Source organism: Rattus norvegicus, chromosome 15 (genome assembly GCF_036323735.1).
Source record: "Rattus norvegicus strain BN/NHsdMcwi chromosome 15, GRCr8, whole genome shotgun sequence".
Lineage (NCBI taxonomy): Eukaryota > Metazoa > Chordata > Mammalia > Rodentia > Muridae > Rattus > Rattus norvegicus.
Genome location: NC_086033.1, coordinates 40,739,383 through 40,755,486, shown reverse-complemented (window position 1 = coordinate 40,755,486; position 16,104 = coordinate 40,739,383). Strand labels below are relative to the sequence as shown.

The 16,104-nt window shown below is 44.8% G+C and overlaps 1 protein-coding gene across 14 annotated transcripts in view; it reads right to left on the bottom strand.

The window, feature by feature from the left end:
• Rnaseh2b (ribonuclease H2, subunit B) overlaps window positions 1-16,104 on the bottom strand; it is a 53,575-nt gene that overhangs the window by 15,340 nt on the left and 22,131 nt on the right. For 10 of the 14 annotated variants that reach the window (XM_063274421.1, XM_039093506.2, XM_063274419.1 and 7 more), the window contains 5 exons: window positions 15,221-15,335; window positions 8,027-8,091; window positions 6,886-6,991; window positions 4,367-4,448; window positions 2,739-2,781 (listed from right to left, as the gene is read on the bottom strand). In XM_063274421.1, coding sequence (XP_063130491.1) covers window positions 2,739-2,781; window positions 4,367-4,448; window positions 6,886-6,991; window positions 8,027-8,091; window positions 15,221-15,335 — 411 coding nt within the window. The remainder of the gene's footprint in view (window positions 1-2,738; window positions 2,782-4,366; window positions 4,449-6,885; window positions 6,992-8,026; window positions 8,092-15,220; window positions 15,336-16,104) is intronic. The other 4 variants (XM_063274420.1, XM_063274416.1, XM_039093508.2 and 1 more) reach the window with 1 other exon arrangement.

The following is a 16,104-nucleotide window of genomic DNA, read 5'->3' as shown; positions in this document are numbered from 1 at the left end:
AAGGAGAACAGTGAAAGAGGAAGGGGTGGGAGGGAAGAAAAGTAAAGGGAGGAGGGCAGTAGAGGGAGGGGAGGGAAGTGAAGGGGGGCAGTGAAGGAGGGGAGGCGGAGAGGAGGGACTATCTTCTGCATCTGAGTAGTTTTTAGCTAATTCTGGAATAATTCTTGTAGATACACTGGGAAATAAGGGAATGCAGTATTTCTGTTATTCTGGTACTTAAAAGTCTGAGTCGTTATGAACTGTGCAGTTGCTGCAGGAGAATTGAACAAGTGGATCAGAAAGACATACAAAGAACAAAGACCTTGACTAAGCGAGTATGTTCCAGGAAGAAGGGAAGGCAGTGGTCCCTAGACCAATGTTCTCTGGCCTTCAGCTCTTACAGTACAGATGTTAAGTTCCATACAACCCTGTATAACTCCATGCACAGACTCATAAAAAAACCAGCCAACTCTTGGACACAAATAGAAAAGTCAGAAGCCAGAGACAGTCTGTGCTGTTTAATTTTTTGGGGGGAGGAGATGGGGTGGGGGAGTCTAGGGGTGGTCTTGACAGGGTTTTTTTTCTGCAGACCTGGCTGTGCTCGAACTTGCTCAGTAGACAAAGCTGGCCTGGAACTCAGAGATCCCCCTGCCTCTGCCTCCTTGGTGCTAGGATTAAAGGTGTGAGCTACCATGCTTAGCTGTGTTAAGCTACAGTATCCTCCACTACAGTGTGTCCTCTGAACACTGGAACCCCTAGCACACACACGGAGTAGGTGGCAACAATGTAGACACTGAGACTCAGAAGCAGGAGATGCTGAGATCTAAACATTTTGGCAAACTAAGGCCCACAGCCAAATCCAGCCAGCCCTGGGTTTTATCAAAGAAATTTTCCTGAAGCATAGCCTTGCTGTGTGTCACAGGGGTACTGAAGTTGGGCAGTCTTAACCACTCACTGTCTGCTTCAGTCTCACAATTTTCTAAAGCAGCGGTTCTCAACCTCTGGATCCAGACCTCTGTAGGGGTTGACCAACTAAGGCCATCAGAAGACACAGATATTTATATTCCAATGTATAACAGTAGCAGAATTAGTTATGAAGCAGCGGTAAAACAATGTTATGGATGGGGGTCCCCACACATGAGGAACTGTAAAGGGTCACAGCATTAGAAAGTTGAAAGCCACTGCCCTAGGCTGACACTGATGCACTTCCACCTTTCCAGTAAAGGCTTCTAAAGCTGCCACCACCCTGGTCCAGCATCCAGGACATGGAAAAGTCCTGAGCATGCTGGCCAGCCTGAAGGCCAGAACAACAAACACGAGGGAGAGTCCTTAACCACGGCATGCCACCCTCAAGGCACCCATTCCTCTGCTGTTGTTTTAGCCACTCAAGGGCGGGTGCCTTGCTCCCCTCTTGGAATAGCACACAGGGATCTAAGATGTGGCTGGCTGTGAGGCAGGCCTCAGTTGTGACACCTGGCTTCTCCATTTGGGTCTGGGAAATTAACACAAGCTGTGGAAGGAGTCAGGGTAGCAATTCTGAAAGTATCTGGAAAAAGGGAAGGTATCCCAAAAAGGCCAGGGAGATGAATGTTTACCACCTAATAAGAGAACTGGTACTGTCCAGACCCCTCATAACAAAGTGGATACAGTGACACATGCTGGTAATCCTAGCACGGGGGACAGAGACAGGCAGATCCCCTGGGTTTTGAGGGCCAGCCTGGCCTACTTGGTGAGCTTCAGGCTAATAAGACACAAACAACCAAGTAGGAAAACAAGGTGGGTGGTGCTTCTTGAAGGGCTGTCCCCTGGCCTTCGTATGCATGTGTGTACATGTGCGAGAACACCTGCGTGTACTCATGAACACAAACACAAAGAATTCCTATTAACAGATGACAATCATACCCAGTACTCATTTTAAGCTCAGTGAAGAGCCCAGGTCACCCTTTCTTCAAAGGATTCTTTATGTTAGAAAAATCATGCTCCTTGTTCTTTGTGACAATGACAAATATGGCAAAGTGACTTTCATGTAGAGTCAATGTAAGAAGGTTTCAGCCAGTGTGGTTGACAGACACCGATAATCACAGACCTGGGAGGCTGAGGCGGAAGGACTAAGATCAAGGCCACTCTGAGCAGCTCTATGGTGAGGCTCTATCTCACAGAGCAAATAATAATTAATAATAATTATTATATTATTATAATATAATATTAATATATTATTGCTAATATGAAGATATTATATAACATTATATATTATAATATATAAAGTATATAATATATTAAGTTTAACATTATATTAATATATTATGTTAATTATTATATTAGTATATTCTATTAACATTATTAATTATTATATAGCTGTAATATAGTCTTAAAGACTTATTTTACTTTTATTTCTGTATATGTGCGTGTACGCAAAGGTATATACCTAAAAGGGCATCAAGTCCTCTTGAGCTGAAGCTGTAGGTGGTTGTAAGGCATCATATGGGTGCTGGGAACTGAACTCTGGCTCTCTGCACAAGGAGCAGGCACCTCTGCTCTCTAGCCTGACCTGTGCGTGTTAATAGAGGTTACCCTGCTAAAAACAACTTGGTTTTCACCTCCAGGAAAAATGTAGAAATGACGACAGTCATGCAATCCAGAGTTCTAGTGATACCGTGTTATGTAAGACAGGTTCTGCACACTTTAAATTGATGGGAAAGACTAAGTAATGGAGAAATGTAGTGTTTTTCCCTAAAGGTATCTTAGTCCCAGGTTCTTACCTTTGCTGGAGGGTTTGGCAGGGAGGCTGGAGGTTCTGGAAGCCTAAGGGAGTAAAAAATAAGAATCATGGTGACGTCTTCTCAAGGACAACAGAGAAGCTGGGCCAAGGCAGGAGTCTCATCTGGTGGAGAGTTCTGACTTCCACACACTGTCCTGCTCGCCCAGGGAAGAAGGCAGTTTCACTGAATGAACGGATGGAGATGTCCAAGAGAGGATACAGTGGGAACCCACCTGCTGAAGTGAGCTGTCTGGCTTTTGCCTCCATGACTGTATCTGGAGGGACATTTTTTTTTCTTCATAAATCACAATGCTAGTATTTATTTAAAACTGAAAAGTATCTAACTGTTGGGAAAGCCACATGAACGCCATCTTTTCTCTACCAAAGAAGCGTTTACTTAGCATTACCTTTTAACCAAAATATTTGACTCAAATTTCAGAGTAAAGAAAAGATCAATGCAAACAACGGGAAGGAAACAACAGCCTCTATCAGGACGTGGGGATCCAGAGAAACATCAAGCAGAGAGATGGTTAGTAACGGCACGCTTTCTACACCCGTGACTAGTAAAGTAACCAGCTTCCCTGCAATGTTTTTTAAGTAGGTGTGCTGGGTAGTTTTTATTGTCAACTTGACACAACCTCGAATCCCCCAGGCAGAGGGAACCTCACCTGAAGAGCTGCCTTGAACAGATGACTGTTCAGACTGTGGGCATTTGTGAGAGACTGTCTAGACTGATGAGGAAGGGCCCCGCCTACTTGAGGCGGCTCCATCCCCAGGCCTAGCAGAGTAGGAAAGCCTCATAAGCAAGCTAAGGAGCAGCGCTTCTTGCTAGCATGGCTTCTGCTCCAGGTTCCTTCCTGCTCGGGCTTCCCTTGAAGATGAACTGTGGGATGAAATAACCCCTTCCTTCCCAAGGAGGTTTTGGTTAGTAATGTCTCACAGCAACAGAGAGCAGACCAGGACTGCTGTAAGTAGCAACCAAATTATTACCTATTACAGAGTAAAGAAGAAAAAGGATTTAATCAGGATCAGGAAACGCTATAAATCATCACACGTAAAACTAATACCAACTACTAATATCTTGAAAATTAACAAGAGAAAGAAATCTTTAAGACATACTAAAGATCTTTTTAAAGGAAGGCTACGGACCACACCACCCTGACGACCAGCCACTTTGTGCAGCCCTTCAGGACGCCGTTGTGCTGTGAACTGAGCACTCGGCACCGGCAAGGTGCTTGGTAAAGATCCTGGAACTGTGAACGAGATGTACTATAGCACTTTCACATGCAATTTTAAAACTATTACCATCTGCCTTTCACTTCCCATCTCTCTTAAAATGACCACAAAAAAACAGATTAACTCTCATAGCCATAAAATTGTAATATGTGACTTTTTTCTAAAACTGCACAAAATAATAATTTTAACGCCAAATTTAAGTTGCTGCAATCAGTTTCTACTGAATCAAATCATCCTACTTAATGTCCATTAGAGAAAACTTCAGTTCACAGAGTCCGAGACAGCCCAGGGACAACAGCTCATCACGGCCTGCTGTGCCATCCCACAGAGAACCGACTGACAGAAGGAAGCAGGGGAGCTTGTGGGTTAGGACCGAAGATGGATGACACTTACTTCAAGAGCTTGGATAAATCGTCACTTAATTCTTTAGGGATGTAATCAGAGATCAGACCATGGGCATATCGAACATAGTCTTCTGAAAGAAACAGGATAGGGAATGAACGAAAGAAAATCAGTAATAATTATGGCGGATTGAGTCAAGTTCTTGTTCTACGTGGCTTGGGAAATTCATTTAAACTTTAGTTTCAGTTTCTGCACTGGAGAAACAGGGGTACTGAGACCCGCCCACTAGCGAGGGAGACAGACAGTGGATGAGAGGGATGGTGGGATGCTGCCACGGATGTGACTGCACAGTGGGTGGGCTTGAGTGCCACTGCACGCGTGAGACACACCCAGGCCAGCTTCCTTAGCTGAAGTCCCAAATATAAGCAAAATCACAAGCCGGCCGGGACAGCTGAGCTATTTCCATCTATTTTTAATGGCTTCTTTTTTTACAAACTTGCTTTAATAAAGAAGAAAGCTAAGTTTTGAACAGGAACCAGTATGCTCCCTTCAAAGAAATAAAACGAAATAAGTAAAATCAGGTACACCATTTATGTTTTCTAGGTATTTGCTTTGTAAAAGTGCAAACGTTTCCACTCCCCCACACCCCCACACGTCCACTCTCCCACAGCAATAGACCATGCAGGACAATGGACTCAGCAGAACGTAGGATCGTTAACAATTCTAGTGTTCAGAACCAAACAAACCACAGCTCTGACGTCAGTGGAATACAGTTTAAAACATGTTTCCAAATGCAGTCATAGCTCAGTGTGTGTGGGATATGGGAGGGATGCTGTGTGCAATCAAGGACGGGAAAAGCACAGGGCACGTGAAGTGCACAGCTGTTCCCAGGTTCATTCTGGGTAAGGGAGCCATTGTGTCAGTGTTGCTTTACAAATAAATGACAGTCTGGTCTTTAATCAGAGAGTTTAGTTGACACAAAACTGAGATTTGTCATCAGACTCTCCTTAAAATGTAGTAAATACTCAGCGAGAACGTGAGGTGCCCAACTACTGGACGTAGCCACAGCACAGCTCCCTTGCTGCCCAGCACCCTGCTGTGAGGCTGGAGTCTAGGCGTCCCATAGGCTCCCATCCTGCACACTTGTTTGTAGAGTGGGTGGCATTGGTTTGAAGGCTGTGGAGCCCGTGGGAGGTGGGGCAGACCTCGGTAGAGGAAGGCTTTGAAAGAAATGCCTGCTCTTGGTTCTGGCTTCATCCTGCTTCCTGTCTGCTACCCGTGTGGCATTAGTTCCTGCCATCATGGACAGATCCACGCCTATCTTCTCGTCATGATGACACCTCTCTGAAACCAGGAGCCAGAACCCTTTCTCCCTTGTTCCTGTCAGGTGCTCTGGTAAGCCACACCCCCGTAACGGATGCACACACTAGGATAAAGGGGCGGGGACAGGAGCAGCACGAAGTACATAAGGCAGCTTCATGAAGCACCCCTGCTGGGGAGGCCTGCTGCCAGCACTGCACTCAGTAAGACTCATCAGCCAGAAGTCGCCTACCTCTCTGGCAACATTTTTTAAAATTAGATCAGCTAAATAATTTCTAACATCCCTCTTCCTACTTAAGAAATACAGTCTACTAATTGATTGGTTTGCTCTATCCATCCATCAGCCAATTTGACTCAGACTTCTACCTGACTTGGCTGACTTGACTTTCTTAAAGACACTGAGACGCTGTCTCCTGGTGTACTGAGTCCAGCAAGCATGCTGCCCACCACTCCCAGCAACAGCTATGGTTACACACAAAGTGCTGGCAATCAGATGCAAAGCCTACCTAAATGTCAACCTCTCGAAAGCAACGTTCCTTGTGCTGTTTTGTATACCGACTTACTAGTTTCCCACGGTGCCTGGGGGACTCCTCCCAGGGCCTTGTGTGTAGGCAACATCTGACTTGTGAGCTACATCCCCAGCCCAAGTGCTCATTTTGTTTATGGCCGATGTGAGAAATTGGGAGTTGTAACTCAGAACGAGTAAATGCTGATGTGGATTTAAGGTCAGGAGAATTTCTGTCCCACCACTGAAGAATGTGAGCCGCATTACATAACTGTTTTTATTTAATTACACGTGGAAAGATACAGGGTTCCTACACTGGAAAAAGCAAACGAATGCACCTTAATAATCTATAAGAAAAGGTGTTTCTAATAACATTTGATCTTAAAATAAAAAGCAGAAGGAGTGGTGAGGATGCAGGACAGTGGTGGAGTCTGCCCAGCTTGAACTCTAGGCTCAGCTCAGATGGATACAGGAAAGGAAGGAAGGGAAGGAAGAAAAGATAGAAATAGACACCAAAAAGAAACATTTGCCAAGTGAGTTGATCCTCACTGCTAAAACACAAAGAACCCTCCCAGGAGAACTGAGATACTGGGAATGTAAATTCCACCTTCCACTGGGGTCCTGAGGCAGGATAACCTTCAGGCCAAAGGCCAAAGGGCATGCAGTCTATCTGAGAGCCTCGGTCTGCAGTCTGAAACCCTCGGAGAGCAGACAGAGGTTAACTTGGTGACAAGCTGCTGCTTACCTTCCTTGTCCCTGGAAACCTGAACACCAGAGAAATATGCAGAAGACTGTACCCGGGCTCCAACATTAACATGATTGGCTTTCAGTGCTGCCACGGTTTGGTTGACCTAGGAGGTAAACACAGGGATGTCCTTTCATGTTGTGGTTTGCCCTGAAGTTATCTGTATTTTGATGCTAATTCCACTGCCACAAGGACAGCTGCCTAGTCAAGGACTCAGAACTCAAGTGACTTCACCAGAACCACCTCTCCATTGAATTTGTAAAGTACTGGTGAGGGGCAGGTACAGGATAGAAGGAGGCCTGTCATTGGAGGAGAAGGAAGGATGGGTGGGAATGAAGTTTGAAGAAAGAGGAGGCGACTAGGGGAGAGAGACGAGAGACGGAGAGAGGGGAGAAGCCATGGCAGGTGATGTTAAGATTCTGCTCTGTGTATTTACAGGTTGTTATTAATGTTCTCAAGGGATGGATGGTACCAGGCTTTGTATGTTTAAGTGGGCAATTATATTTACCAATTGGATCTAAGATTATTGTGTTGTGTGTTCTTTTATGTGAGGGTTTGAGTGTAAGAAAGTGTGCGGCTGGGCTGTGTTTCCGCCAAGATATCTAGCAGATATCTTGGGACAGTGCGGCGCGGACCTAGGGGGGTAAAAGACTATACTGTTTTATTTTTATATTTTTACAACAACAGATGGCTACTGCTCCAGTGCCTTATTCACCACCATGGTGACAATGGACTAAACCTCTCAGTGTAAGCCACCCTCCAGTGATAGGAGTTGCCTTGGTCATGTGCCTCTTCCCAGCCTGAGAACAGTGACTAAGATAACAGCTGTCGGAGATGTCTACATAGTAAACGTTGGGGAGCGGAGTGCTGAATGACCTCAACACGAGTCTTTGTGAGACCTACACAACCTGGGGGGGGGGGGTTGCTGTGAGAAACAACTCTAGAAACACCCTGTCCCACCCCAGTTATGTGAGCAACATCTGACAGTAAGAGCTCTTGGCACTCAGGGGCAGGGCCATGCAATCAAAGAAAACCAGGTTCTGCTCAACCTTGGCTCTCTGTAGGCATTTTTTTTTTTTTTAAATGAATGTTCAAGGTGGTCCGGGATCTGGTCTTACTGTTAGTTCGCAAGGCCACACACCTTCTTCTCCAGCCACTTCAATGTCTTCTCCGTGCTGTACTTATAGTACTTCTTACTGTTCACTTCTACATTGAATTAAAAGAGAAAAGTAAGAACCTCAGTGTAATGACTTAAACTAACACAAGCAATAAACTCATAACACAAATACGTACAACACAAATCGGTAACCTAGACATTGCATAGCAGTATGTGTTATTCAAAAACTCCAGCTATAGCCTGAGAACATGCTTGAGATAGTTAAAGAAAACCCAAGCTGGCTGCTGCCTCGGAAATCAACCACCACCAAGCAGGCAGGAGCTAAGGGTTCCTCAACTCAGGCAAGCAACCCAGAAGAAAACACGTTCTGAATGGCAGCCACTGACATGCTAAGCAACCTTATTTTTTATGAACAACTCACTTCAATATTTTCAATAAAACACCTCCCTTTTCAATAAGAATGGAAATCCCAAGGTTTGGGGTGGGACTCAAAGTAAGACAGGCAGCTGGGAAATTTACTGTATATATTTAAAGGGGGGAAAACTTGTATGTACTGAGTGCTTCCCTGGTGGGATTAGTGACGCCTGAAAGCACAGGCATATCGGCCTCTCGATGTACTACCGATATAATCAGGGGATTTAGATTCATGGTGACCTCGGCATGGTCCTTGACAGGGATGAAAATTCCACCGCTTATAAATGATACTTCCTTTCTTCACAAAGCACCTGGCTTTATACACTGAGTCATTAAGCCAGGACCTCCCGTGTGTCACATTTTATTTTGAGGCTCTCTTCTTCCTCCCACCAGGCCTTCTCTACAGCCATGAAGGAGTCAAGTTTATGACTACTGGAAAGCCATGGCCAGTGCAGACTCCATGGGGAGCCACACACAGTGAGCTCTGCTCTCCTGGCTCTGGGCCTTAGGAACTAGAAACTGCTTTTCTAAGGTAGTTTACTGAAGTCTATTAAACGATTCTGGGGCTCACGTCAGTGTGTCTCCTCCCCAGTGCGGCATGTGGCTGAGGACATGAAGGACCAGATGGGGGGCAGGACAGGGAGGGGTCACCCTACACAACATCTCTGAGGATGTTACTGGGAACACAATAAAGAAGGGTCTGCCACAGGTCTAAGAACTCTTGCTCCTCCAGGGCCAGGGCTGCCTGGCTGTGGTCCACTGAAGTACAAGGTTATTAGCCTGGACTACACTCCTTGGAGGCCATCTCTTACCCTGTACACAAGGCCGGCACTGAGCACTCAACCACTCAACAACGGCGTATAGCTTAGTGACTCGTTAGAAGCTCCACTCACACCCTAAGAGACTTTCCAGAAACCCTCAGTGCTGAAGTCTCTCACGAAAGATTCGCCTCTGCTGTTCACTTCTTTTGTTCTGATCCCCAATATCCTAGAAGACCCCCCACTTCCTGAGCCCCTTGAGGTAGGCTCTCTTACCCAGACTGAACTGCCTGTCTGGGTTTATGTATATCTAGTTTACATCATCACCTTGGACCCATCACGCTCAGGACCTCCTTCCTCCAATAGAAAGGAGTCGGGGATTCCTGAAGGGACTGCTGTGAACACAATGGGAGACAGCACACACAGATCACAGTACAGTGCCTGCCACAAACTAATTGGATAAAGAAAGACGGTGACATTTGTAAATGGCAGCAGAAGGAACTGACAAACTCTTTGCATTTATCTCCCTTGATATAAGTACCTGCCATGCCGGGTATCTCATTCATGACCTCCCAGAGGGGTCACGGAGACCCACAGGTTGAGAACCGCTGTTCTAGCGCGTCGTAGAAATGGGTCATGCAGAGTGCGCTCAAGTTTGTGAGCCACACATCCGTGCTCCTGTCTGCAGCAGCTCCCTATCCGTGCTCCTGTCTGCAGCAGCTCCTCCTTAGTGCAGTAACGAGGAGGCTTGGAGACTCCGTCTGCTACCCATCAGGAAGAGACACTGATTTGCTCTCCATTTGGGCTATTTTGGGATGGTTGCTATTTAAAACAAAACAAGCCAGAAAGGCCACGCCCTCACTCAAATTGTTGCACGGACACACTTTAACATGCCTAGAAAAAAGAATTAGGAGTAGAACTACTGAGTCACATGAAATTGTTGAGTGCCGTTAACTGTGCCTTAAAAATATTTACTAGATGAAATACAAGATACACTCTTTTATACTGGTGGCTCCGGGTCTTAAGAAATGCTGGAATTCTTCTGGATCATACAGATTTTTGTCCTTTTTATTCCAGAAGTTAAATCATTTTTACTTTTGCATTTAACCTAATAAGCTACTTTGAGTTTCTTTCTCTACCAATGCCCATTACTTTCAAATGGACATATGGTTCAAAAGGCCCTCTCACACTGAACTTCTCAACACACACACACACACACACACACACACACACACACACACACACACACACACACACACACACAGAGCTGTTATCCGTAAGAGGTCTTGCATCCCAACACCTTGCTTACGCTAAGTCCTACTGCTTTGTGGGTCCCTCAGGGTTTGAACACACACAATACTGTCTATGAGGAAAGGCACTTTCACAGTGACTCTTCAATGGCCTGCCATCTCTCTTCCTCATATTACTGCTGAACCTTCTAAGACTCTGCCAAGATGAAACAGGGATGAAATCCTTATCCAAAACTGGTCTAAAGGAGGACGTCTGTTTGGCCTTTTACCAGGATGATATAAGGAGTCCGTCACTGACATCTATCAGAGTGAAACAGTTCACTTCAAATGGACTTCGTGGCTGCATTTGCCAACTGCCTTTTCTGTATTAACTCACACGATTGCAGCTTTTCTTTTATAATATACAATTTTGTGAATTGTCCAAATTTTCTGATGTCCAAAGGCATTAGCCTAATTTTCTTTTTATAAAAATTTGATTTTGGTATGGGGCCAGTTTAGATCTCATAAAATTTTAGTTTCACAGACTTCCTTCCTTATCTATTTGCTGAAAATGTCTGAGAAAATAGTCTTGTTCTGAGTATTATTCCTATGATAGTAAAATACAATTTACCACGAAGTCAACTAGTCTCTCCATCTAGAAAGTTTTTAACCTCATAAATTTACAGGTTAAACCCATAAAGAAGGGGAGGGGGTGGGGTTAGGGGGATGTTGGCCCGGAAACCGGGAAAGGGAATAACACTCGAAATGTAAATAAATAAATAAATAAATAAATAAAATTTACAGGTTAAATTCCTGTGATAGGCTATCCAATCCCAAGATATGTCTTCAACACATATGCATATGAGCCTCAAACCAAATGCCTCAACCAACAGGTTATACTCGTCATGCATGCATGTATGTACATATATATGAAGAAGATGCCGTGCATTCGAGAGGGGATGGGGGACACAGAAGTTGGAGGAGAGTGTTGGGTGGCAGTGACATAAATAAGTACTCATGTATGGAAGTCTAAAAAACAAAAAACAAAAAAGAAGTAAACAAACAAACCCAACAACACACGCATGTACATCCGAAACATAACACTCATGAACCAGTGAGCTGGACAATAGCTGGGTATGATAGAAGGGTTTAGACTGGTCTGAAGTACCTTGAAAGACTGAGTTTACAAAATAAAGATGAGAACAGTAATTTTATGATTAAGTAACACGTTCAGTAATTGGATAATTGGTGTGCGAACCTGAATTCCCCAGATGATTGACCGAACAATCACCTCCAGCACATTTTCATCTCCACTTTCTCAAGGTTTCTCATAACCCAGAAGCTCACAGGCCCCTTCCCCTGCCTCCTGGGTTAGAACCTTGGCAACTGCCTGGTCAGTTTGCAGTCTGCCTCTTCATTACATGCCGAGCACAGAGCTTGTACCATGAAAAAGCATCTCAGTCAAGGCTGACTTCATGACCCTAGTCCTTCTCTGTGTCTTCGCTTTGCCCGGAAACATGTTCTGAGACCTGGAGTCAGTAACTAGAGCATCCCCACTAATAGTGTAGTCAGGGGACAGCCACTTGTAAAGGGACTGTGGCTGAGCTTATCCACAGGGGGAAAGCAACACAAAAGATTCTTACATACGCACTGGACTCAACTGATATTTAACACCACAGACACTGAAACCTGCATCTAGGGCTAATACTCATATAGATGGGAGAAGCTGAGTAAATAAATACCAGAGAATAGAACCAAACACTAAATTTATAAGAGAGGAATTCAAACTTAAATAAGCAGCCGGTGTTTAACACAATTACTGAGGATGACCTGGAAGGGTACAATGCCTAAAAACCGTTGAATGCTCCTCTGCAGAGCAGAGGTGACTCTCTTTCTCTCTGGCTCCCTTCTCTCTCCTCTTTTGCGTAAACAAACAAACCCAACACTCAACGTAAAAGGCAATTATCAGAAAAGAATACACCACCCAAATATTCTAGAAGAGTATCTTAGAGAATTACATGGCTGTAGGAAGGAGAGCAAGAACCATTATTACACGTGTTCCAATCCTGTCTACAATCTTTGCCATGTTAGTCATATTACGCTCTTTATCCTCGGGCTACAACAGTGACGCGAATTAATATAAGACTGATGATATAAAACGCAAAAGCCATGAATTGACACTGGACAGGCTCCCATAGCCAGGGCTAAGTGCAGAACCCGACATCCTGAAGATCTTCACGGGAACCATGTCGGTGGACAGTGCACACCCTTGCAGGAGCAAGGCCAGCAGCGTGGACTATGATACATTTTGTTGGCAGGCTTTCTTTCAGAAGATGAAACCTAAGTGGCCTTCCGGCATCCTTTTCCTTTCCAGTTTCAAATGTTGTTTTGACCTTTCTATTGTGTAAATTTATTTCATGACAGGAGGGTTGGTTAGTAAGAAACCCCCAAGTGTTCTCTCTTTGGATGGCATTTAACCTGAATCACGCTGCCCTGCTTCACTGCCATTTAAACACAAAGAAAACCACTTGAGACTCTTGTTTTAGACACTCGATTTTCCGGGTGCTGGTCTATGCGGTAGGCAATGTTGTGGTGTAAAGCGAACGGTGACAGAGGCTCACCTATGACATGACAGCTGGCTGACCTGGTGGGGTGGGGTGGGGTGGGGTGCCGCTCTAAGACACTCACTTGGAAGTGAACAGGAATGACAATCCTGTTACATGATCTGGGTTTCTGAATTTTGATTCAAGATGACCATTTTAATTCAGAGCTAGTGACAGAAGTCTGCACACAAGTTAACTGAGCTTTTGAACCCATACTACAGTGACAAACTGAAAATGACTTGTAACTCTTCCTCATTACTTTTGCATTCAAACGTGGTCATGGGAAGCTTCATTCATGTCACCCACGAAAAGAGAGCTGTCCCCCCACATACAGCATCATAGAGGATCTATAGTGAGATGATTCTAACAATCTTGGTACCATATACCTCTCAGAGCCAAAATGGATCCTAAATGTGGCCACATAGGAATTAGCAGACCTTTCTGATGTAACGGTTAGTGCTTCTTGGAGTCATCGCTTCTTTGGTTCCAGAGGAAATGTCATAGTTGCCTGACCACCTGTAACCCTGAACTGCCCCTCAGCATGTTCTGCCTGGTGCCCACCCCTTTCTCCTCACTCGGAAACTCTTAGGGCGATTGTTAAGATACTGACACCAAGTCTGCTTCTAATTCATCAAAGCACATTCGCAAATGAAATGAAATCATGATATGCCAGAAACCTCGGGATCCAGTAAAAGCACCTAGAGGGAAGTTTATAGCTAAAATTGCCTACGTTACAACCAACCAACCAACCACCTCACCCAGACCTCAGATATGTAACTCAATGGGGGACCTCAGGTCTTTAAAAAGAAGAAGCCAAGCTTAAAATCATTGGACAGAAAGAAAGAATAAAGACCAGGGCAGGAATGAGTTAAATACAATTAAAAGAACTATATAAAGGATTGAGGAAGTAAAATTTGACATAAAAAGATATTGACAGTGACTTAGCCAAAATAACTAAAAGAAAGAGAAAAGAAAACCCAAAGTAATAAAATTAGAGGAGAAAAGAGACATGACAACATGCACCAAGGAAATTCAAAAGATGCTCACTTGGAAAACCTATATTCCAGTGCATTGGAGAATCCTAAAGAAATAGGTAAATTTTTAGATCTGTAGTATTTACCAAAATTAAACCAAGACATATACACAACAGATGTACAGTAAAAATTAATGTATAAGCAAGAGATTGCAGCAGTAATAAAATGTCTCTCAACTGAAACGCTCAGGGGATCAATTGCAGAATTTTCATTCCGTGCTAAAGGAGGAGCTTCAGTGTCCCCAACTCATTGGAAGGAACCGTGCCAAAGTCATTTCATGAAGCCAGCACCTGACACCCAAACTGAGCAGGGGACACACAACAAAAGGGACATTGCCGGACAGCAACGAGCGTGGGCCTAACAATTCTCAATGAAACACTTGTGAACCAAATCACAGCGTATTAAAGACATCGTTCTTCATGACCAAGTTAGCTTCATTCCACATGCAAGCTTTACTAAACATATGCAAGTCAGTAAGTTTAATACCAACATATAATAAACTCAAGAATAGAAACCACATGATCATCTCAACAGATGCACAGGGCCTCTGACAAATCCAACATCTTTTTATGAAGAAAAAAGAAGAATCTAGAGAGGACTATATTTCAGCACAGCAGAGGCCATGCATAGAAGCTGACAACCAGTATTATACAAAATGGGGTAACCTCAAAGTATTTCCTCTGAAACTGGGAGTGAGGTGAGTGTCCACTCTCTCTTCTTACTTATGCAGTGCTTGAAGTCTCTAAGTGCACGATCACTTGAATGGGGATGTCTTTACGAAGCCCATCACTACATGCGCCAACATGCACATTGCTCATTTCCTACTTTAGAACACCTGTGACTGGGACCTACCTCCCCAGCCTGCTTATCTGGTCCACACTGTCTCCTGGATGCCACTGGTGTATGTCTCCTGGGCTAGGCTGAGGCTCAAGGCCAGAGTCATTCTTGACTCTCCCTCACGTGAGTACCGCCACATCACCAGATGCAGATGGTTCTGCACCAAAACAGCTGCTCCCTGCTAGCCCCACCCCACAGGCTCAGGCTTCCCTGCTCTTGCAAGTTGATGGCTGGCTAAGCACCTTAGCGTCTCCAGAACATACTCTATCCCTTAACTCTCCCTATCGAAAACCTCACAGATCTGCACGACCACAGTCTGATTTCAAAGGCTTGTATACCATACCTTTTTCCTCTGTCACATGCCGAAGTGACTTCTCAAGCTCAGGAAATCTCAGCAGCAAGGTGCAATCTGGAAACTTGTCATCCACTACAACCTGATCCAAGGGCTGATACTTCCCCTGAAAGGAACATCTGAGTCAGTCAGGTGGCCAACAGTCCAGTCACAGAGCTTTCAAAAAAAGTGGACCATTCCACAGAAAATCTTTCCATTAGAACCTGAGCTGCTCATTCCACTGAAGGAGCCTCTAAACTGGGAAAGGTTCAAAGGACAAGCCTGAGCTCTTCTTGTGAGGAGGGGTTCCAAACAGCAAGCTAGCTCCCTTGAGGGTACAGTCACTGCGTGAAAAGAAAATCCCAGGAAAACGGAGAGGGGAGAGGGGAGAGGGGAGAGAGGGGGGAGAGGGGGAAAGAGGGGAGAGGCGGAGGGAGAGGGACAGGGACAGGATGGAAAAGATGGTAAGACAGTGAGGACCATTTGAGGATGGTCCAGCTATTCCACATAAAAAAGAGACACCTTAGGACTTAAAGCAGAAGTTCCAATTGTCACTCGGGTCTAGAAAAATCTCAGACCAGACCCAGCCATACATCTGCCTCCCTGTCTTCACTCCAGGGCTGATGAAAAAGAAGAATTCCCAAAGTGAATCCATTCCTCCAAGAGCCATCAGCTGAGGCTTCCAAATTAGACAGAAATAAAGGGAATGGCAGCTGAGACGTAAGTACAAAGAAGACTCATGCAGGCTAAGACAGGCCAGACAGACAAGCTGGCACGGCCTGGCTGTTAGGAGTGAGCCACGCAGACATCTCAGGAGCAGTTTCTCCTAACTTTACTGATGGCCGGGGAAAGCGTATCTGATGAAGACAGTCTGATTAGGGGGCCAGGCTCAGAAG